Source organism: Oryza glaberrima, chromosome 5, assembly GCF_000147395.1.
Source record: "Oryza glaberrima chromosome 5, OglaRS2, whole genome shotgun sequence".
Lineage (NCBI taxonomy): Eukaryota > Viridiplantae > Streptophyta > Magnoliopsida > Poales > Poaceae > Oryza > Oryza glaberrima.
Genome location: NC_068330.1, coordinates 62838 through 86126, shown reverse-complemented (window position 1 = coordinate 86126; position 23289 = coordinate 62838). Strand labels below are relative to the sequence as shown.

General features: G+C 40.2%; 1 protein-coding gene across 1 annotated transcript; it reads left to right on the top strand.

The window, feature by feature from the left end:
• Positions 1-15953: 15953 nt before the first annotated feature.
• LOC127774147 (probable jasmonic acid carboxyl methyltransferase 2) lies at positions 15954-17831 on the top strand. The gene has a single exon (XM_052300431.1). The coding sequence runs from the start codon at positions 16092-16094 to the stop codon at positions 17211-17213; it is 1122 nt and encodes a 373-aa protein (XP_052156391.1). The 5' UTR covers positions 15954-16091; the 3' UTR covers positions 17214-17831.
• The last annotated feature ends 5458 nt before the right edge of the window (positions 17832-23289 follow it).

Here is a 23289-nt window from a genome sequence, read left to right as displayed (position 1 = left end):
AACCAGGACCTAGAACCAACCTGATGGACAGTAGAGACGCTACAAACACATTGAACCTGAAACCGATCGCATCCACAAGAAGACGGACGATAGAAACCTTACAGTACAGGTATTTTAAGTAGGTTAAGATTAAAATTAAGATAAGATAAAGATAAAGGAGCAAAGTATACTTTTAGTTAATTAAATTTAGTAGTTGCCATGTCAACGGTTAGCAAAACATGATATTGACTACCAAGAGCTGCCGCCGGATCCACGCTAGAGGGAGGCGGTGGAGCCTGACTGCCAAGGTTGCCCAGCCAGCCGCCGCCACCTTTGCTCGCCCGGCCGCCTACCGCCGACCTGGAGGACGATAAGAGAGGAGAGGAGAGTAGGGGTGAAAATAATAGAGTGGATAGGAGAGGTGAATAATGTGAGGAGAGAGAGAGAGAGAGAGAGAGAGAGAGGAGAGGAGGTGAAAATTTGAAGTGCCTTAAAGAGAAAAGAGAGAGGAGAGGTCCCTGTCTACTTCATCGCAAGGCATCTCCAGTCTCACCCACGGCTTGGTTAGGTCTTTCCATTCATGCCACAACAATCGCAACCGCAAGGTCCTCATGAACTTATCCAAGTTTAGAACCCCCAGGCCTCCCTGACTGGTCGGCAAGCACGTCTTTGTCCAATTGACCTTGCATTTTCCTCCAATAATATCTCCCGTGCCAGCCCAGAGGAAGCGGCGTCGCTGTTTGTCTAGCTGCTCCAAGGATTCCTTCGTGATTTCCAGGGCGGCCAGGAGGTAGATTGGTTGTGCTGAAAGTACAGATTTGACGAGTGTGGTTCTCCCAGCTGACCCCATGTTTTTTTCCCCTCCAGCCTACTACCCTCCCCGAGATTTTGTCGAAAATAGGCTGCAAGTCTGTCTTCCACAACCTCCCAAGTACTAGGGGAAGCCCTAGGTATTTTAGAGGGAAATTTGCCCTCACCGCTGGAACACCATCAAGGACACCCGCCAAGTCAATGCTATCACATCTAATGGCCGCCACTTGGGATTTCTGAAGGTTGGTGACGAAGCAGTCCAGAATGTCCACGAAAGCTTTTACATTGCCTCGGGTGGGATTAATGAAGATGATGGCATCGTCTGCATACATCGAGATCCGTAGTTGAGTCGTTCTACACCGTAGTTTCGAAATTGCGCCCAGCTCTATTGACTTGGAAAGGATTCGTTGGAGGAAGCTAAATATTTATAGCTTTGACTAGAAAAAATGTCCGTGCCTTGCAATGGGTAAAGATGTTTTCTCGATGATACAACAACTATTAGAAGTTGGGCAATAAATTGAAACATTACGATTGCTATACATTATAATTGAAAAAGTTGATGAAAATCCTAACATTAGGATCGCTATACATTATGATTAAAAAAGTTAATGAAAATTCTTTCTTAGATTTGGGCCAGAAGCTCATTCCTTCATTCCTCTTTAGTCCTACGCTAATCCGCTACCTCCCTCTGCTCGGCCTGCCTCCTTCTGCCCATCTCGAATAGCTGCCTACCGTCTTCAACCTCCCGAAGATAGTCCCATAACCATACGATGCTGGAGCTGATCTTCCCCGTCAAATCCGGCCGAATGTTTCTCGATATCCAAAATTAATTGAGGGCTTTTGATCCACCGATCATTTCTTTCCCTTTTCCAAAAAATAGAGCGTAAAACTCGGAAGACCGGGAAGATCATGGAGATTAAATCCGACGAATTAAAGCTGAATCGAAAGGGAAAGTCATGTAGAAAATGATGGAAAATCATGTAGAAAATGATGAGCGAGTAATGAGAAATCGATTTTTGTAATCAACTGGAGGAGGAAACGCACGATTGATACAACCGCGGCGGGAAGGCGCGTGGTGCAACAGATCGGTTGATCGGGAAAAAACAGATAGAAGTAAAAAAAGTTGCAACAGATCGGTTAGGATCGGAAAAAACCAGTGGCAAAAAAAAAAGCAAGCTGCGTATTTTTTTAGGTTCGGCCCGGGCGGCGGCGGGGAGACGCGTGGTGCATCAGTTTGGATCGGGAAAAACCAAGGACATAAAAATAGATAGAAACAAAAAAAAAAGTGCAACAGATTCAGTTTGGAAAAAAACCAGCTAGCAAAAAGGACCAAAATTAACCCGAGGCGCCTACCAAGTAGATCGGAATTGTTTCACTAAGCAGATAAAAAATGTTTCAATCGTTTAAAAAGCTGAAACGCAACCAAATCACCTCATGAAACATTTTGCTAAAACGTATGAAACAATGGTTTTTGAAGCTCTTTCAACATATATAAAAATAATGTTTCAGCAAATAGCGAAAGGACCTTTCACTACAACATTTAATCTATATATATAGTGAAATATCATGAGTATACCTGCTGAAACATTGTTGGTGGAAAAAAAATGAAATGGATTTCCTTAATAAAGCGTTATCGTAATATGTGGGTGATTTGTTGCAACGACGTATGTGGTGGCACTACGCCAGATCCTCACAGCTCTGATGGGATACCTGTGACGGGCAAATGATTTGGTCACTGATGACCATCACCTTTGACGGGTCATACGGGATGCCGTCATCAGTGAGGCATCCGGCCGCGGCCCGTCACGGGTATCCCCTCACCTGTGACGGGCTGAAAGGCAAAGCCGTCACAGGTGAGGCAGTGATGGGTTTTCTGTCCAACCCAACACTGGTATCCCCTCACCTGTGACGGGCCGCGGCATTATAAGCCGTCACAGGTGATGGGCCGCCACCTGTGACGGATTTGTTTTCCGGCCCGTCACAGGTAGGTCGATACCTTCGACGGGAAACTCAATTGAAGCCCGTTAAAGTTATGACCAACACCTTTGACGGTTTTTTTACTTAACCTGTTTGAGGTGTGTTGGGTCTATAAATACCCCCTAAACCGTCAACTGCTTTCCATCCCGACAAGTTCACTGTTCACAAATCGGTTGAGAGGGCAGGGGGCGAATTTTTGCTAAAATTGAAGATAAAAAACACATTATTCTCCATTCATTCTCGATCGATCATCATATATTTTTCTTCCTATGTTGTTGATTTCAGATGGATCGTAGTTGGATGTACCATGTTCATCGTTCGTCTACAGAGTATAGAGAGGGGGTCACTGAATTTGTCACATTTGCAGAGAATGACAGAAAAAGTAGGATGAGCATGTACATATTGTGTCCATGTAGGGACTATAAGAATGAAAAGATGAACCTTGATAGTTCAGAAGCGCATTCTCATTTGATAACGAATGGATTCATGAAGAAATATACATGCTGGACCAAGCATGGAAAGCAAGAAGCGCCTGATGCCGCAACTGAAGAAGTGTTGGATCAGGATGTAGAGAACACCGCCGCAGCTCGAGAAGGCATGTTCGTACCTTCTCCGTTAGGTGGAGAGACCATAGATTTAGACACTCAATGTCTATCTACAATGTTGCATGACATTGGAGACACAGAGGACAACGACAGAGATTTTGAGAAGTTTTGTAAGTTGATGGAAGATTGTTAGATGCCCTTGTATGATGGATGCAAGTCGAAGCACAGCAAGTTGTCATGCGTGTTGGAACTCATGAAGCTTAAGGCTAGTAATGGCTGGTCCGACAAGAGTTTTACAGAACTTCTTGAGTTGTTAAAGGACCCGTTGCCAGAGGGGAATAAATTACCGCATACGACATATGAAACGAAGCAAGTATTATGTCCGTTGGGCCTGGAGGTCAGAAGAATTCATGCTTGTCCAAACGACTGCATTTTGTATTACAAGCAATACGCAGACTTGGATGTCTGCCCTGTCTGTGGGGGCATCTAGATACAAACGAGTAAAGATTAAAGGTGAAGGAAGTAATTCAAAGAGGGGAGGCCTCGTAAAGGTGGTATGGTATCTCCCAATTGCGGAGCGCATGAAGAGAATGTTTGCGAATAAGGAACAAGCTAAGCTAGTGCGCTGGCATGCCGAAGAACGGAAAGTCGATAGTGAGCTGAGGCACCCAGCAGATTCAGTACAGTGGAGGACAATCGATAGGATTTACCAGGAATTCTCAAAGGACCTAAGAAACATGCGTTTCGCCATGTGTACGGACGTCATTAATCCATTTGGTGATTTGAGCAGTCGTCATAGTACATGGCCAGTTCTGCTTGTTAACTATAACCTTCCTCCCTGGTTGGGCTTCAAAAGAAAGTATATTATGCTTGCCATGCTCATTCAATGACTGAGACAACCTGGCAACGATATCGATGTGTTCCTTGAACGAGGTCAATTTACGCTAGAGCTTCACTGATGTGGTTGACTATGTCAATCGGTGTTTATGGGCCCACCAAGACAAGGAGTACATCATGTGCGCACACAACCAGGAGTAAGAGGACAATACCCTTCGTGTATATTGTTTTTGAAGTTAAGGTTCTTATTACTAACGCTACATAACCACCGCGCAAGCAACATTGGATTCTCTTAGCCATTGTACCTAAGTGGAATAGGGTTACCTACCTTAAATCCAATAAGACGAAAGATTATGATTTCACTGAAATCACCAAGGCCTTAAATATGGCTTGGGGCCCATATGTGGAAAAGGGTGGTAGGCACAAGGAGGGCAAGGACGAACTTTATCATGACCCCAAGTTTGCATGCGCACAACATATCGGAGACCAGTGTGGTTTCCACGTGTGCCACAACATGTTAACACTTCTAAGAGAGGTGAAAGATTTCGATCCTGAGGTTGTTGTTAATGGCAAATAAACTCATTTCAATACCAACATTACTATTCTATACGTGCTAACCTCTGATTTATTAAACAGAAAGGTAGAGATGGCTTGAAGATTTCACCCATCAACCCCCTCGCTATCAGAGGTGAAGTGTACGCCTTCATTCTTGCAGAAATAATGAACAAGAAAGGACGTTTTCACGTCAAATAGACTCGTGAACTGGGCTAGATGTGATGTCGTGAACAATACAGTTATATAATTTCTTGTGATGTAAAAAAAGTTGTTTTTTATGATTGTACATTATGAGTGCAATGTAATTTACTTTCATATGTGCAATATTTATGGTAGTTTGCTAAATTGTCATCAAATTTGATCAACTACGATTTACGTTGTACTATTCATTTGTTTTCTCCTTTTTTTTTCTAAATGACAGGTCGTGGAGGTCGAGTATATTATGGCTTTAATCCATTTGGTAAGTATATATGCGGTTCTATGAGCAACGACCGAAATTGTGGCTTTCAAGGGTATGAATTTGCTGTGCAAAATTGTGGCATTTGAACTGCATATGTGAATGATGTCAAATCTTGAGATGGATCTGTGATGTTGGGGTCTGTGATGTTTGAGATGGATCTGTGATGTTATATTAGGGGGGTGACTGGAATTTACCTGTGATGTTTCTGTGTTTCAGAGGGCATGGCTAGCAAATCCTGAGGCTAGCTAATATTTAGCATTTATTTTTTTTCTGGAATTAACACATCAGTGACGGGTCGTAAAAAAAATCCATCAAAAGTAACCTCACCTCTGACGGACTCGCAAACATAGGCCCGTCAGAGGTGACCCACCTGTGACGGGCCTTTACTTTTGGGCCCATCACAGGTGTGCCACCTGTCACAGCTTCTATCTACCGGAGACCATCACCTGTGACGGCCTTTATTTGGAGGTCCGTCAGAGATGTGTCACCTGTGACGGGTCCTAGGCTAGCGGAGACCAATACCTCTGACGGCCTTCTAGTAACTTGTCCGTCAGAGGTGGATGTCATCTCTGACGGCCAGCCACCTGTCAAAGGTGACTGGACACACCAGTGACCACTTATCACTGACCAAGCCCAAAGCCGTCAAAGGTGAGGGTTTGGGCCCGTCACAGGTGACCTTGTCCAGTGTAGTGTGGGGCGCGTGGTGGGAACAGCGTAGGAGGCATGGGAAGCAGCGGGCGCCCGATTTTTCTGTCGCTGATCGGGCGCCCAATCGCTGACATTTTCCAAATTAACTGAAAGATTTGCCAAAAAAAATTTTATTATTATTAGGTAGGTATAGATATAGATTAATTGGATTGGATCATACCATTAAACCTGAGGCAGCAAGTCTCTACTATTATAAAAATTGAAGATGTTTTTGCCAGTATTTTGATACGTCATCTGTGTTTGAGTAGGTTTTTAAGTTTGTTCGCTTTTAGAATACAAATCCGTGTTTGAGTTGTATTTTAAGCTCGTTCGCTTTTGGAAATACAAAAGGAGTCGTATAAAAAATATCATTAAAAAAACCCGCACGCTAACTTGAGATGAAATACAGACTCTTGCAGCTTATGATTTTCGAAAAAAAATATCTAAGCGAATTCCCACAGTGAATTTTATCCTAGCTAAACCGTATAACAACAATAAAATTAAAATCAATGCACGGATATTGTTTTGATAGTAACACATACGTTTTTGGACCTAGTCCGATCGAGGTAGCCAGTACCGTTCTCACGAGTTAATTATTGTCTTCATGGGCCAACCATAGAAAAAACATGGCAACACAGGGGATCTAGTCTCGATCGATCATCGTACGTGTTTCTTAATTCGTACTTATATGAGGAGCAGAATTCAGAGGGCAAGGACGCCACATGCTGATTGTGTGAATGCAATGCAATAGTACATGCATCAACACGAGCTCAATTTGGTATATGTGGTGCACTATTGTTGTGAACAATTAGTTTCATGTGCCTGAAAGCACCAGCATATACTACGACGTACACCTAATTAATTTCCTAGCTTGACTGTATATATCCTTGGTATATATAGAGGCTGGATTATTAAAAATCCATTATCTAAAAAAATAATTTACTAGCAGACGTGAAATGGGAAACTCTTTTCTTTCCTTAACAAGATATATCCCTTATTTTTATATGACATTCTCAGATAATTATAATTTTTTTTTAAAAAAACTAGCATGATAGATCAATATGAGATATGTTACTTCACAAACACATGTAAATTTAAATTCAATCTACACATATAGAAACAAAATAACAAATTTCAGTATGAATAGTACACACTTCACAGTTAATTTTTTTTCTACTTATACAAGTTGAATTTGCATGTATATAGAGTGATATATCACATATTGATCTATATTGTTATTTTTTGTTATTTTTTTGATGATTTTATAGGTGATATCTACTACAAATATATATGCTTGGTAGGGGCATGCCCAAGTGTCCATTTTATGATGGGAATACTCCGAATTCTTGATTTAAACATCGCTCATCATACGGCTCTCAAACTTAATTAACGGAGGACACAAAGAAAAATCCATCGAGATAGGTACATAGAGGGAGCTATTTGCTAGAAGTAGACACCACCCGCCCTATGAAGAAAAAGTGACATATTATAATATAATGAATCTGAATATGTTTTTATTCAGATTCATTGTATTAGGTTTAATCACATTCAATCCTACGTTTTTGTTTTTTTTTTCAACGGATGAAGTACTGTACTGGTCTGTATCGTATCCTGCTCACAAAAGTTGGGACAGGGAAATGAAAAAGCCATCGGTGGAATCGGAGAAATTAATTCAATAAGTTAATGTGCACATCTATAGAAAATTTAAGAAATGTTATTGACGAACGTTTAATTTCAAGAAATGTCATCGTGCAATTGATATATTTTGTCACCGAAATACCACTGCCGTTAGGATTCCGTCCTCTCGCGCCGTTAAATACTCTATTCATCATATAGTACTTAACGGAGGGTTGCTAACGGAACCCTAACAGCGATGGCATTTCATAGAACTCACACGTGTCGATGGTATTTTTTAGAATTGGGTGCTTATTAGTGGTATTTCTTGGATTTTCTCATCTATTTAAATTCAATTTCAAGAAGAGCACGTCGTACGTTTCGCTAATTATTAAATTCAAATTTCGGATTTGTTAACTTAAGTATTTTAGGTTATTAATTAATTAAGACGACACTCCAATACATTTAATTACAACTTGGGTGCTAGTTCACTCTAAATTTTTGAATTGTTAAATATATTGTTCAATATATATATTTTTTTTAGAAATACAGTACAAACGCAGGCGCTCACAACGTGCGCACACTCACTCCTATGAACGCACACACGCACACCCTACCCCTATGAGCACCTCCAGAAAACTGGGCCAGCATATCTTGAGATTGACGAAGTCACCACAGGCGCCTCGCTGTCGACGGGTACGTCACCTACCATTGAAAGAATAATTAGCCGTAAATGCGAGCACCCGTGTCAAATCTAGGATTTGAACCTGGGTGGGCTGGTTCCACCACAAAAAACCTAACCAGTTGAGCTATGCTCACTTCGCATTGTTTAAAATATAATTAAGACCCCAAACTGACGCATGTTATATATATATATATATATATTATTTATTTATTAAAATAATAAGAACAATAGTCCAGTTTACACCTACAGTGGCGAAGCCACCGGGGGTGCCGGGGTGGGCCTGGCACCCCCCATCCCCATGCGCTGCAAATTAACCCCCCGATGATTAGCCATCTAATCCATACAATTAACTCATTAGCTAGTTGCAAGTTGAGCCTATACATAACTGACCAATAGATTTTAGCTTTATGTGATTACCTGAGTTAATTAATGTAACTAAGCGATGTGGTTGCAAGTCTCCAAAACTAAAACGGATAAATAGAAATGATGTCTTGTCACTCATGTATTCAGTAAATTTGGTGCTATTTAGTTGCCTAATTTTAAAAAATGATTCTTTTATGTTATATTAATGTGCATTCGGACATACACCTTCCATCCTAAAATAAGTTCAGTTTTTTACATGAATCTAGAAGAATGTGTTGAAATATATCCAAAGTCATATCAACAATCAATTTATTTACATATTAGTGCAAATTAACCACAAAATTCAAAATATTATTATACGAGGGACGACTACGCATATTAGAGCGAACAAGAGGTGAAGTGAGACCAACATGCCACTCAGCATGAACTGAGCCATCAAGATCCACACCGTTGTCTATCGAAGCGCTGGCGAGTTCTTACATTTCGTGGCTAGCACCCCCTATCATTAAATTCTGGCTTCGCCAATGTACACCTATATATAGCTTCGATACCCAATTAAAGTTAATTTAGTTAAGTGGAAGCTAATTAATTAAGTATGTACTATGTAATTTAACAGTGAAATAATTAAGTGTGATACCGGCAATCAAAGATAAACAGTAAACTAATTAATGCTCTAGAAAAAATGGTGTGATTATTATTTAGGCCTTGTTTAGTTGGGAAAAATTTTTGGGTCACATGGGCGGACACATATTTAAAGTATTAAACGTAGTCTAATAACAAAACAAAAACTACAGATTCAACCAGAAAACTGCGAGACGAATTTATTAAGCTTAATTAATACGTCATTAGCAAATGTTTACTGTAACACCACATTATCAAATCATGGTGCAATTAAGCTTAAAAGATCCGTCTTGTAAATTGCTGGCGCGTACGCGTGTGCTAGGATCCCCATAATCCTTTACTTTGATTTAGGAAGAACAAGGTATACAAGCAGTCATTATTCCTCAAGAGATTTAAAATCCATTCCAGTCACAACAGATTTATATATGTTAATTACAACACAAACACAATAAAAACGTATTTATAATAAGATAGGAGGATCACATATAGAAGAGAAGTTGTGGCCCGGGCCGGCGTCCTTCCACTTCCAGTTCCAGCGAGGATCGGCCACTCGCAGCCCGCGCGATCCACAGCCACACTACGCCTACGCGCGCCGAGCAAGCACCTTGAGCGAACAACCTCGTATGTACCACTGCCACCCGCACCAGCATGCATCGCACTCACGGACCACAATCGTCTCCTCTTCTAGCTAGCTTGCTACCACAATCATGCATATACCAGTTTGCCTCTTTTTTTTTCTGGGGAAATAAATTAATTAGTTGGCCTTGAATTATCATCTTATCTGTCATGCTTGCTTTCCAACAAATAGATTCGGACTTGGCGATGCATCTTCTTGCGTGGCTTGTCTCCCGTCGGATGATGGTCGTAGCGCACGTGATGGCCGGAGTACAGAGTGAGAAGGGAGAGATTTTTGCTCCACTGATAACCGACCCGTTTTCTATTTTTTTCTGAGAGGACCAACCAGGACCTAGAACCAACCTGATGGACGGTAGAGACACGGCAAACACGTTGAACCTGAAACCGATGGCATCCACGAGATGACGGACGATAGAAACCTTACAGTACTGATATTTTAAGTAGGTTAAGATTAAGATTAAGATAAAAATAAAAGAGCAAAGTATACTTTTAGTTAATTAAATTTATTAGTTGCCATGTCAACGGTTAGCAACACTTGATAATGACTACAAGAGCCACCACCGGATCCACGCTAGAGGGAGGCGGTGAAGGAGGTGGAGCCTGACTGCCGAGGTTGCCCAGCTAGCCGCTGCCACCGTTGCCCGCTAGAGGAGAGGAGAGTAGGAGTGAAAATAATAAACTGGATAGGAGAGGTGTGAGAAGAGCGGGAGAGAGAGAGGAGATGAGGTGAAAAATTCAAAGTGCCTTAAAGGGAAAAGAGATAGGAGAGGAGAAAAAAATCTATAGAGGAGGTATTTTCGCTTGCGGACCACTTAAGAAGTCTGAATGCAAAAATCTATTTTTGCATTTAGTTCTTTAAGATAATTGCATGTGTAAATAGGCTTATTTTTACATGCAGCCACTTAATAGGTCTGCATGCGAAAATCGATTTTTGCATGCATACCTCTTAAGGAGCCACATGTGAAAATGGAGGTCGATTTTTGCATGTGAAAATGGAGGTAGATTGATTGTGTCGAAAGCACAAATTTGACGAGCGTGGTTCTCCCAGCCGACCCCAGGTTTTTTCCCCTCCTGCTACCCTCCCTGAGATTTTGTCGAAAACAGGCTGCAAGTTCATCTTCCGCAACCTCCCACGTACTAGGGGAAGCCCTAGGTATTTTAGAGGGAAATTTTCCCTCATCGCTGGAACACCATCAAGGACACCCGTCAAGTCAATGCTATCACATCTGATGGCCGCTACCGAGGATTTCTGAAGGTTGGTTACAAAGCGGTCCAAAATGTCCGCGAAAGCTTTTACATCGCCTTGGGTGGGATTAATGAAGATGACGACATCGTCCGCATACGTCAAGATCCGTAGTCGAGTCGTTCTACCCCGTAGCTTCGAAATTGCGCCTAGCTCTGTTTCCTTGGAAAGGATTCTTTGGAGGAAGCTAAATATTTATAGCTTTGACTAGAAAAAATGTCCGTGCGTTGCAACGAGTAAAGATTACGATATTAGAACTGAGCAATAAATTGAAACATTACGATCGCTATACATTATAATTGAAAAAGTTAATGAAAATCCTATTTTCCTATATAGTTGGTACCCACCAAGGAGAATTTACTCCTATAAAACAAGGCATGCAAGAAGCCACATCATCAATAACTCTAAGCCATCGGATCGCATTAGTACATAGTTATCAGTCGTTGGATCAAGAAGCTACTCATTCATCTAATTAATCATTGATTACTTATCCAGTCACCTCCCTTTAGATCATAATCACGCGTGACATTGTTATCCATTCTGCACATAATACTATGTTTTCTCCTCCCAAGTCTTCCAAGATAATGCAAACTTATCTCCTTTATTTAGTACAACTCAAATTATTGTATAAGATGTGAGTTTTGTTTTGTTACAAACAATTGAATAACATAGAGTAATTATGCATCATTAACCCAAACCAATTTTTGAAACAAGCTTGAGATAAAGCAAAGATGTGCAAACTACCCTAATTATGACGATATCCAGATTGTGCATGATAATAACTTTCGTATATCATAACAATATAAAATGTAGTTTTTTTAAAAAAATAAAACATGAATTGTATTGCAATAGCAAAGGCTATATATGAAGCCACATTATCATTTATTTTATATATATACAGATTAACATCTAATTATTCAAAACATTAATTTTATTTGACGATAAAACTAGCAAATCCCGCGGCAAGGCGCGGGGTGCCAACTAGTTCTTTCTTAGTTTTAGGCCAGAAGCTCATTCCTTCATTCCTTTTTAATCATACGCTAGTCCACTACTCCTTTTTAGTCCTACGCTAGTCCGCCACCTCCCTCTGCTTGGCCTTCCTCATTCTGCCCATCTCGAATAGCCGACTACCGCCTTCAACCTCCCGAAGATAGTCCCGTACCCATACGATGCTGGAGCTGATCTTCTCCGTCAAATCCGGCCGAATGTTTCTTGATATCCAAAATTAGTTGAGAGCTTTTGATCCACCGATCATTTCTTTCCCTTTTTAAAAAAATTAGAGCGTAAAACCCGGGATAAAAAGGACTAGGAAGATCGTGGAGATTAAATCCGACGAATTAAAGCCGAATCGAAAGGGAAAATCATGTAGAAAATGATAAGCGAGTAATGAGGAATTGATTTTTTAATCAACTGAAAGAAGAAACACGCGATTGATATGGCGGCAAAGGGGAGGCGCGCTGTGGAACAGATTGGTTGATCGGGAAAAAAACAGGGGGGCGCGCCAGCAGCGAGCACTTCCCCTCTCCCCTTAAGTCTTAAGTACTATACTAGTTAATATAGTTAACACTAATGATAGTAACTAGGAAAGATTCTGGAGATATTTTGGAGATTTTTTTACTAACAGATTGAAAATATTTTAAGTTAGATTTGAAAACTTTCGATTTAAGTTTTAAATTTTATAGTCAAATTTTAAAAACTTTTAGCTTAGATTTAAAAACTTTCAACTTGATATTTGAAAACTTTCAACTCGAGAATCGAGATTCGAAAACTTTCAAGTCCAGATTTGAAAAATTTGAAAACTTTTAAATCGAAATTTGAAAATTTTCAAATCAAGTTTCGAAAACTTCCAAATCGTGATTTGAAAATTTTGAAAACTTTCAACTCGAGATTTGAAAACTTTCAAGTCGAGATTTAAAAACTTTTAAGTTCAGATTTGAAAATTTTCAACTCAAAATTTATAAACTTTCAAACTCAAAACATGCTAAAGATTAAAAAAAGTTAGAAAAAAGTGGGAAAGAAAAGGAAAAAAAGGTTAAAAAAAGAAAAAAAAAGTGCGGAGAAGGCGCACGCCGGCGCAGGGTCTTCTGGGCCTGAAACGCGCGCCGCCGGCGCGCTCGCTAACTAGCATTCTCGAAAAAACAGATTGACACAAAAAAAATTGCAACAGATCGGTTTGAATCGGAAAAACCAGCGGCAAAAAAAACCAGGCTGCGTTTTTTTTATTAGGTTCGGCCCGAGCGGCGGGGAGCCGGGGAGGCGCGCGGTGCATCGGTTTGGATCAGGAAAAACCACGGACATAAAAACCGGACAGAAACAACAACGGATCGGTTGATTGGAAAAAAAAACCAGCGAAAAAAAGGACGGTAAAAAGGACCCAGATTAAGAGGAGGCTTTGCAGAAAGTTTTTATTATTTTTATTTGGTAGGTATAGATATAGATTAATTGTATTGGACCATACCATTAAACCTGAGGCAGCAAGTATATATACGTTTGTGGACTTCACGAGTTAATTATTTTCTTCATGGATACCATAGAAAAAACTTGGTGACACAGGGGATATCGATCGATCATCGTACGTGTTTGTTACTCCTAGTTCCCTAAATGTTTGAGACCGTTGACTTTTTTAAACATGTTTAACCGTTCATTTTATTTAAAAACTTTTATAAAATGTGTAAAACTATATGTATACATGAAAGTATATTTAACAATAAATCAAATGATACGAAAAGAATTAATAATTACTTAAATTTTTTGAATAAGACGAACGGTCAAACATTTTTAAAAAAATCAACGGCGTCAAATATTTTGGGATGGAGGGAATAATTCGTATCAAATTATATGTGGAGCAGAATTCAGAGGGCAACGACGCCACATGCTGATTGTGTGAATGCAATGCAATAGTACATGCATCAACACGAGCTCAATTTGGTATATGTGGTGCACTATTGTTGTGAACAATTAGTTTCATGTGCCTGAAAGCACCAGCACTTCCGTTCAAAAAAAAGAAAGCACCAGCACATACTACGACGTACGTACACCTAATTAATTTACTAGCTTGACTCTATATATATCCTTCGTTTATATAGAGGCTGGATTAATAAAAATTCATTATCAAAAAAATAATCCCTCCAGTTTTTTTATATGACATTGGCTACTTCAACTTTATACTAGCCAACATTATACATGTATGCATGGAAGTAGTAATTTACTAGCGGACGTGAAATGGGAAACTCTTTTCTTTCTTAACAAGATATATCCCTTATTTTTATATGCCATTCAGATAATTATAATTTTTTTTTGAAAAAACTAACATGATAGATCAATATGAGATATGTCGTTATTTCACAACCACATGCAAATTCAAATTCAACCTACACAAATAGAAACAAAAATAACAAATTTCAGTACGAATAGTATACACTTCAGAGTTAATTTTTTTTATACTTATACAAGTTGAATTTGCATGTATGTAGAGTGATAAATCACATATTGATCTATGTTGTTAATTTTTTTTTCCAAATTTTTTGATGATTTTGTAGGTGGTATGCATAAAACGAGAAGATATCCCCTCGAAATGAAAATCCACCTCCCATGTGATATCTACTACATATATATATATATATATATATATATATATATATATATATATATATATATATATATATATATATATATGGTAAATTTGTTTGGTGCTCCATGGTACCCGGGCACCATTGTTGAAATTGAGTATATACCCAATTCAAATGAGTATGAAACTTTTTCAATTACTTAGGTATTAACATTAACTACTTTACTAACTAGTTTAAAGCAAGTTTGAACTGAATTTGAACTTGTTTTTGTTAGATTTTGATTCTAGGTATATAGCATCCATACATATTATTAGTTAGGTATGTAATCATGAATTGTGAAATAAAGTTAAATTTGAGTTGTTTTGTTGATAAGTATAGGTATGAATCAAATTATTATAACTAGATATATACTCACAATTTAAAAAATTTGAGTGATTTTGTGCATTAGATACCATGGTGCCATATATATATATATATATATATATGTTCGATACCCAATTAAAGTTAATTTAGTTAAGTGAAAGCTAATTAATTATCTATGTAATTTAACAGTGAAATAATTAATTGTGATACCGCCAATCAAAGATAAACAGTAAATTAATTAATGCTCTAGAAAAAAATCGTGTAATTATTATTTACAAATGAAGCAGTCGTCACATTTGTTGTTCACAGGTGACGTAACGTGGATGTCTCTATAAGAATTGACTTGTCAAATTTGTAAGAACCACCTGACACCTGTCTAGCAACCTGCATATCGTCGTGGTCGTAGTCTAACTACGCTTGCGCCTAGTGTATACATGTAGGGAGATGGATTTTCATCCTCGGGAGGTGATATCATCTCGTTTTCTTATATGCTATTTATAGGTTATGAAAAATTGTTAACATAATTAATATAAAATATATCATTTCACAAAAATACAAGACAAATACATTTTTTACAAGTTAAAAGGAATAAAATAAATTGAAAATAGTTAACACATATTTATATTTATTTTTCTTACAATATATGTATATTATATCCGTATTAATAGACTATTATTTATATCCGTATTAATAAACTGAAAATAGTTAAATACATTTAGTGGTTAAATGTATTTATTTATTAATTAATTGAAATATTATTGATTAAAAATTAATATTAAAAATTTTGGGGAAAAATATATTTTAGCGCGAATATTTTTCCAGGTGGCTAGACTAGTATTTTCGTAGGCGGCACATCATGCTCTCGTTCACCTAGGAAAATTGATCTTCCCAATCGGATCGGCCGGCTGCTGATTGTTTTCGCATGTCTTTGTCTACAGGTGGACTGGCCGTCCGCCTAGGAAGACCGTTTTCATCAGTGTAGAAAAATGGTGTCAAATTTTTTGAAAGAAAAATATTGATAAATGCATACGCAGTCCCTATATGGCTATATATATGGTGGTAAACTGGCATGCACACATGCTGTTGTGAGTAGTGATTAGCTAGGCGGCTATTAGCAGCAGCAACCAGTGCTTTTTGCGTATGATAGATGATGCACAGTGCAGCTGGAGCAATGGAGCTGCTGGCGGCGTCGCAAGAAGCAGGCGGCGTTGTGGTGGTGGGCATGAACAGTGGCGACGCCGGAGAGCTGAGCTACGCCAACAACTCGGACATGCAGCGGACGATCGCTGCGGCGACGAGGAAGGAGCGGCAGGAGATGGCGGCGGCCGTTCGGCGCGGTCGGCGGCAGGCGAGAGCCATAGCCATCGCCGACCTCGGGTGCGCCACAGGGCCGAACGCGCTGCTGATGGCCGGCGACGCCGTTGAGGCCATGCTGGGCGACGCGGAGCGGCAGCAGGAGGCGGCGCCTGCAGAGTTCCACGTCTTCCTCAACGATCTCCCCAGCAACGACTTCAACAGCGTGTTCCGGCAGAAGCAGAAGCTGGTGGTGCCGAGCAATAATGCCAATAGCAGCCGGTGCCTGGTGTCGGCGTGGCCGGGGTCCTTCTACGGGCGCGTGTTCCCGGCGGATAGCCTGGACTACGTGGTGTCGTCGTCGAGCCTCCACTTCCTGTCTAGGGCACCCGCAGATGCGGCGCCCAACGAGGGGAGGATGTACGTGTCGGCGTCGTCGAGCTCGAGCTCCAGCTCCAGGGTGCTGCACGCCTACAGGGCTCAGTTCCAGGCCGACTTCCGCCTCTTCCTCTCCTGCCGCGCCGAGGAGGTCCGCCGCGGAGGCGTCCTCCTCCTCACCTTCGTGGCCAGGCGGGAGGCGGTGCCCTCGCCGCACGACTGCCACCTCTGGGACCTGCTCGCCGAGGCCGCCGCCGACGACAGGAGGCTCGTCGACTCCTTCGACGCGCCCTTCTATGGGCCCTGCCCGGAGGAGCTGAGGGAGGCCATCCGCGAGGAGGGGTCCTTCCAGGTGACGAGGATGGAGCTCTTCGAGGTGAGCCGCTCCCGCTCATGCCAATTCCAAGCAGATCTAGATCAGCTGGCGGCTCAGACCAGCAGCACCATCAGGGCGGTGGTTGAGCCTATGCTTGGACCACACTTCGGGTGGGACGCCATGGACGCCCTCTTCCGGAGGTACACCCACCTGCTCCACAATTACTACCGCCACAACAACGACCAGCTCACCAACGTCTTCCTCGCCTTGCACAAGATTTGACTTCATTCATCCCATCCTTCCTTCCTTCAACCATATATATATACCACATTCCCTACAGTATCAGTATGTATTACTGTATTTCCAAAACGTACCTACAATATATACCACGTGTCAGTTCTACGATACCCGGATAAAATGATAGTATCGTTTCTAAAATCGGGATACCAACTGTTTCATGTACTAGACAATATTTAAATTCAAAACTATTTAAGTGTATTTGTGTTTATGTATCTTCAAAATCAATCTTAAATAAAATTATTAGAACTAGTGAGTGGCTTTCTCTTGACAAATGTCTCTTTTCATGTACTATTCTATTTATTTAGAATGGCTATATATATTTAATATAAATATTAAATTAAACTTAAAAAAATAAAATATTATATATCCCGATACTACGATGCGATTAAACAATCCGATACTACTCACCTTCTACATGTTCAAAGTGTATAGTACAACTTCCATTCTAGCAGTATATTATATATATACTAGTATATATCTGTTCAAAGTGTATAGTACAACTTCTCTTCTAGATGTGATCCTCCTATCTTATTATAAATATGTTTTTATTGTGTTTGTGTTGTAATTAACATATATAAATCTGTTGTGACTGGAATGGATTTTAAACCTCTTGAGGGATAATGACTGCTTGTATACCTTGTTCTTCCTAAATCAAAGTAAAGGATTATGGGGGATCCTAGCACGCGCGTACGCACCAGCAATTTACGCGCGCCAGCTGGACCCCGTCACCGCATCCCTCTTTTTTCGCACTTTTTTGACGCGTTTTCTTCTCTTTTTTTTCGCTTCTTCCTTTTTTTTAATCTTTCGCATACCTCTTTATAAATGTAGAATTGAAAATTTTTAATTTTGACTTGAAAGTTTTTAAATTTTAGTTGAAAGTTTTCAAATTTGAGTTGAAAGTTTTTCAAATTTGAGATAAAAAGTTGAAAGTTTTTCAAATTTGACTTCAAAAAATTCAAAATTTTGAGTTGAAAGTTTCCAAATCACTAGTTGAAAGTTTTCAAATCTGAGTAGAAAGTTTTCAAATCTCGAGTTGAAAGTTTTCAAATCTCGAGTTGAAAGTTTTCAAATTTTATCTTGCAAATTTAAATTCAAGTTGAAAATTTTCAAAGTTTGAGTTGAAAGATTTCAAAATTTGACTTGAAAGTTTAAATCTTAAGTTGAAAGTTTTCAAATCTGACTTGAAATTTTTCAATCTATTAGTAAAAAAAATCTTCAAAAAAGGACAATCTTATCTTAATTAGTGTCATTATCTAAAGCTAACTTAGTTAGTTAGGCTTAACTACTCCCGTCTCTCGTGAAAACGCTCGCGACTTGCTGTTCTCGCGCGTGCGCGCGAATTAGCCATCTCGACATTTGTTACGTTTGTTACTCCTACTTGGTTCCTATACTGATTTGTATTTCGAAAAGGTTTTTTTTTGGAAGGACAAAAACTTAGATATTACTGCGGAGAGAATTAAGCAGTTTGTATCAGAGGAGAAAATCGTTGTGGCTGATTTGGCCACGTCTTGCGACGCCCACAAAAATAGGAACAAATTGTGGTTCACATGGATGGTCCGCTAGTAGTATTTCTGCTTGCTTTTTGCTCATGGAAATTATGAAAGGACTAAGCAACTGGACATTTAAGGGGTGGTAACTAGCAAGCATGAAGCATGGGCTAACTCGAAGGGGCGCAGCTAATTCGCGCATACGCGCCGCTATGTTAACTCGCTCGCACTACCACGTGGCACATACAACGAATCCTCCCATCACGCGATTAGAGTAACGGTGATTATAGATCTAATTACGGTGCTACAGTAATTTCTCAATAAAAATAATTGATTTAAAAATTCGAGTTGAAAGTTTTCAAATATTGACTTTAAATTTTTCAAAATACAATTTGAAAGTTTTCAAATCTGAGTTGAGAGTATTTCAATTTTGAGTTGAAAGTTTTGAATTTTGAGATGAAAATTTTGTCTTTTGAGTAAAAGATCTTAAAATTTGAGTTGAAAGTTTTGAATTTTGATATCAAAGTTTTTATTTTTGAGATGAAAATTTTGAACTTTGATTTGGAAGTTTTCAAATTTTGAGTTGAATGTTTCAACAGTGAGTTGAAAGTTTTAAATTTTGAGATGAAATTTTTGAATTTTGAGTTGGAAGTTTTCAAATTTTTAGTTTAATGTTTTTCAACCGCAAGTTCAAAGTTTTTAATTTTGAGATGAAAATTTTGAATTTTGAGTTGGAAGTTTTCAAAATTTAAGTTGAATATTTTTCAACCGAAGTTGAAAGTTTTTAATTTTTGAGTTAAATGTTTTTAAATTTCAGGTTAACAATTTTATTTTTTTTGGGTATGACTTCTTTTTCTAGAGAGTTTTAAATTTTATGTATAGATTTTTCAAATTTGTAGTTGAAAAGGAAATAACCTTTATGTAAAAAGAAAAAAGAATGATTCAGATCGTGATTATCAAAATCTAATTACGCTAGACATGATCTTATCTGATATCGTGCGTACGTGCGCGTGTTTTCACCTTCCCGGAGTTGCGTGGTAGGCCGGGCCGAAACAGCTGTGAGGTCGTAGGCCACAAAACGCGCGTGACTTAGCTTGCTAACGCATTTGCACGACACATCGACATCTATTGCGGCAAAAAATCAAGTTCAAAATCAAACAACACTTTGAGAAAAAAAAAGAGAAACTAACATTTATTTAAAAAAATCATAATTATTTGGGTGGTATTTCAATAAATTAACGAGGATCAGAATAGTTCCCCTTCCCATCAGTTGTTGTTTTTCCTTTTACCTTTTGTCAAAGTGTATACTTTATCCGTTATAAATATTACTTATATTTAAAAAAACATATATAGGAATAATGAAATATTACTATGAAATCCGTCATTAAATAACAGGTTCGGATAATTAAAGGAGGCTCTATCCCCAATATGGAATAAGTTTATCTGAGGTCCCTTAACTTGTCAACGAATCCGATTTTCGTCCTTCAACCGATAAACCGGATACAACGGGTCCCTCAACTGTCAAAACCAGTGCAGATTAGGTCTCTCGGCGGTTTTGGCTGACATGGCGTTTACGTGGCTAATTTGACTCAGTCTTCATCTGACGTGGCATTAACGTGGCGCTTACGCGCCAATTTGAGATTGAAAAATAATAAACCCCGTGGGACCCACATGTCAGTTTCACACATAAATTAATTAAAAAATGATGGGCCCACGTGGGCCCCACATGTCTTTCCCACTCCTCTTCTTCCTCCTCTCTCCCCATCCCCTCTCCTCGCATAACGGAGAGTCAGCTACTGGGGTGAATCGGCACCACCACCACCAAGCGGCAGCGAGAAAGCGGCGGCGGCGGCGGCGCTGGTATTCCCGTGCGGCGGCGTCGGCGACGAGCCCAACGTGTCGCGGCGAGGCCCACCAAGCGTCGCACCACGGGAATACCAGCCGACGCGCCCCTCGCGGCCGCGCCCCCGGGACGGCAGCCTCCGAGCGCGCGCCACCTCGATATATACCCCACTACCCATGCCGCCACCGTTTCACCGCTCTCTCTCTCTCTCTCTCTCTCTCTCTCTCTCTCTCCACCTTGGTTAACCTGAGCCGCCGGGTGCTTCTGCATCGCTTGCCGTACTCAATCATTCCTGCGATGGCATCTCGAGGCGCCGTGTTGCTCGCCTTGGTCGCGGCGGTGGCCCTGATGTCCGCGTCGGCGGCGTCGGCGCAGGTGGACGGAGGCGTGCCGCCGGCGCCGGCACGGATCACGAGCGCGGCCGCGGGGGGCGCGGCGTCGGCGGCGCTGGCCGTGGCGTGCTATGAATAAAGATGGATCATGTGTCTCGTCTCATTCGTCACTAATTTCTGTGTTTCAGATCTTAGCTATTAACGTCGACACAATTCCCTTTTTGTGTTTCAAATCAGGCTCTCGATTTCGAACACAATTCGATTTCACGTCAGTGATGCACTGATGCCTCGTAACGCGGCGGATGAGTTCCCATTCCGTCTGTCCCGAAGGCGCTGCGAGCGCCGAGCGGTGGGTCCTGGGACGCTGCGGCGCTGCCGTTCGGGTCGTACCTCACGCCGGCGACGACGAGAACGACAGCGGCGGGTTGTACCGCACACCGGGTCCGGCTACTCGTCGGGATCGCCGCCGACGCCGCCGCACCGGAATACCAGCGCCGCCTCCGCCTCCGCCGCCGCCGCCTTCTCGCCGTCGTGTGGTGGTGGTGGTGCCGATTCCCCCGGGCCGATGACTCTCCGTCGGGCCTGCAAAGAGGAAAGGGGAGATGGGGAGAGAGGAGGAAAAACAAGAGTGGGAATGACATATGGGTCCACGTGGGCCCCATCATTTTTTATTAATTTGGGTGTGAAACTAACATGTGGGTCGCATGGAGTTTATTAGGGCATTCTCAACCCAATGACTAGGATAGTGTCCATAGCATTAAATAAGTTGCCACCTATGACAAAAAAATGATGTGGTAAGTGAATAAATGAAAAAAGTGAAGAAAACCATGTCTTGCATGAGACATGGTTTCTACACAACATCCAAGACATCATGTGAGATAAGTAGCATTAAATTGAAGTATGGAATAGTGGTGTTTGCATTGGAAGAGTAGTGTCTAGTACTAGTTTCTTGATGATATGGAGTTTATGGAAACCATGTCTAGTGTTATGGGTTGGGATTGCCCTTATTTTTCCGGATCGACTTGCCACGTAAGCGCCATGTTAGATAAAGACCGCGTCCAATTAACCACGTAAGTGCCACGTTAGCCAAAACCGCTGAGGAACATAATCTGTACTGGTTTTATAGTTGAGGGATCTATTGTATCTGGTTTTTTCGGTTGAAGGATGAAAATCGGATTCGTTGATAAGTTAAGGGACCTCCGATGAACTTATTCCCCCCACATTGTGGTGGGATACAAAATAAACATTTTCCTTGAATTTTGACCGTGTTAATATCTATTGGGCCAAACGGAGACCCCAAGCCTTAGCCCATTTCTACGTCCGCCGCCCGTATGTGGACGCATCACGTCTGATCTACTCTCTGTTGTTCCATTTTAAATATAGGGTCCGTTCAGATTGGTATCAAAATAAATCTTTTACTAAATTTTAGTAATATTAAAATTTTGATAAATTGGTAATATTGCCAAAATTTTGATAGGATTATCTTAATAATGTTGTCAAAATTCTATACATATTTCTAATATTTGGTAACAAACTAAACGTAGCCATATAATTATCAATTTTACCAAATAATGATATGATTGAAAATGTCATCAATCTGAACAGGCCCATAGTTGTATGTTTATGTGTCTAATATTTCATCATTCGTCTTATTTAAAGAATTTATAAAAACATAGAAAAAGTCATACATAAAGCACTATTCAGGTATTCAGGTTTTATATGCTAATAACAATAAAAATATTCATCATATAAAAATAAATGATATGGACGATCAAGTATTAGATATAAAAAGTTATAAGCACTGCACAAAATGAGATGAAGAGATGAGGTAGCACGAGGCATCTTCTTGACATCCGTCAATCCTCTTTTTCCTCCGACAGGTTGAGGTGGAAGCCTGCCTGCCTGCCATCGACATTGGCCATGCATGGCTGCTGCGGCAAGCTCAAGTCTATGTAAAAACATTTTAGCACAAAATAAATATATTTAAAAAATACATCACGCACGTGGCCTACGGGGGGCAGAGTTAGGCGCTTGGAATATTGGGAGTTCATCTAATTGTAAATTTAATGAAACTAATTAATTTTTTTATTGCAGATGTTGTTACGTTCTGTAAACTTGGTAAAGTTTAAAAAGTTTGACTTAAAAATATAAAACACCGTACAATATGAAGCTAACTAGGAGTAGTAATTAGCCATAACTCAATTTATGCCTCCTTTTAGAAGTTTAAAGGATTTGTGGAGGGATTGCAATATTTCTATATGAAAATTTTCTATGTAGTCTTTTGAAACATATTCTCAATTCATATGACATTTCATAGGAAGGGCTCAACGAGGGTAGATTTTTTAGGAAAAAAAAGCAAGAGTTTTGACCTGTTGAAAAAAATTCTCTAAATCTAT

Coding starts and splice junctions, on each gene's coding strand:
- LOC127774147 (XM_052300431.1), top strand. CDS start 16,092: ATGATGCACAGTGCAGCTGGAGCAATGGAGCTGCTGGCGGCGTCGCAA.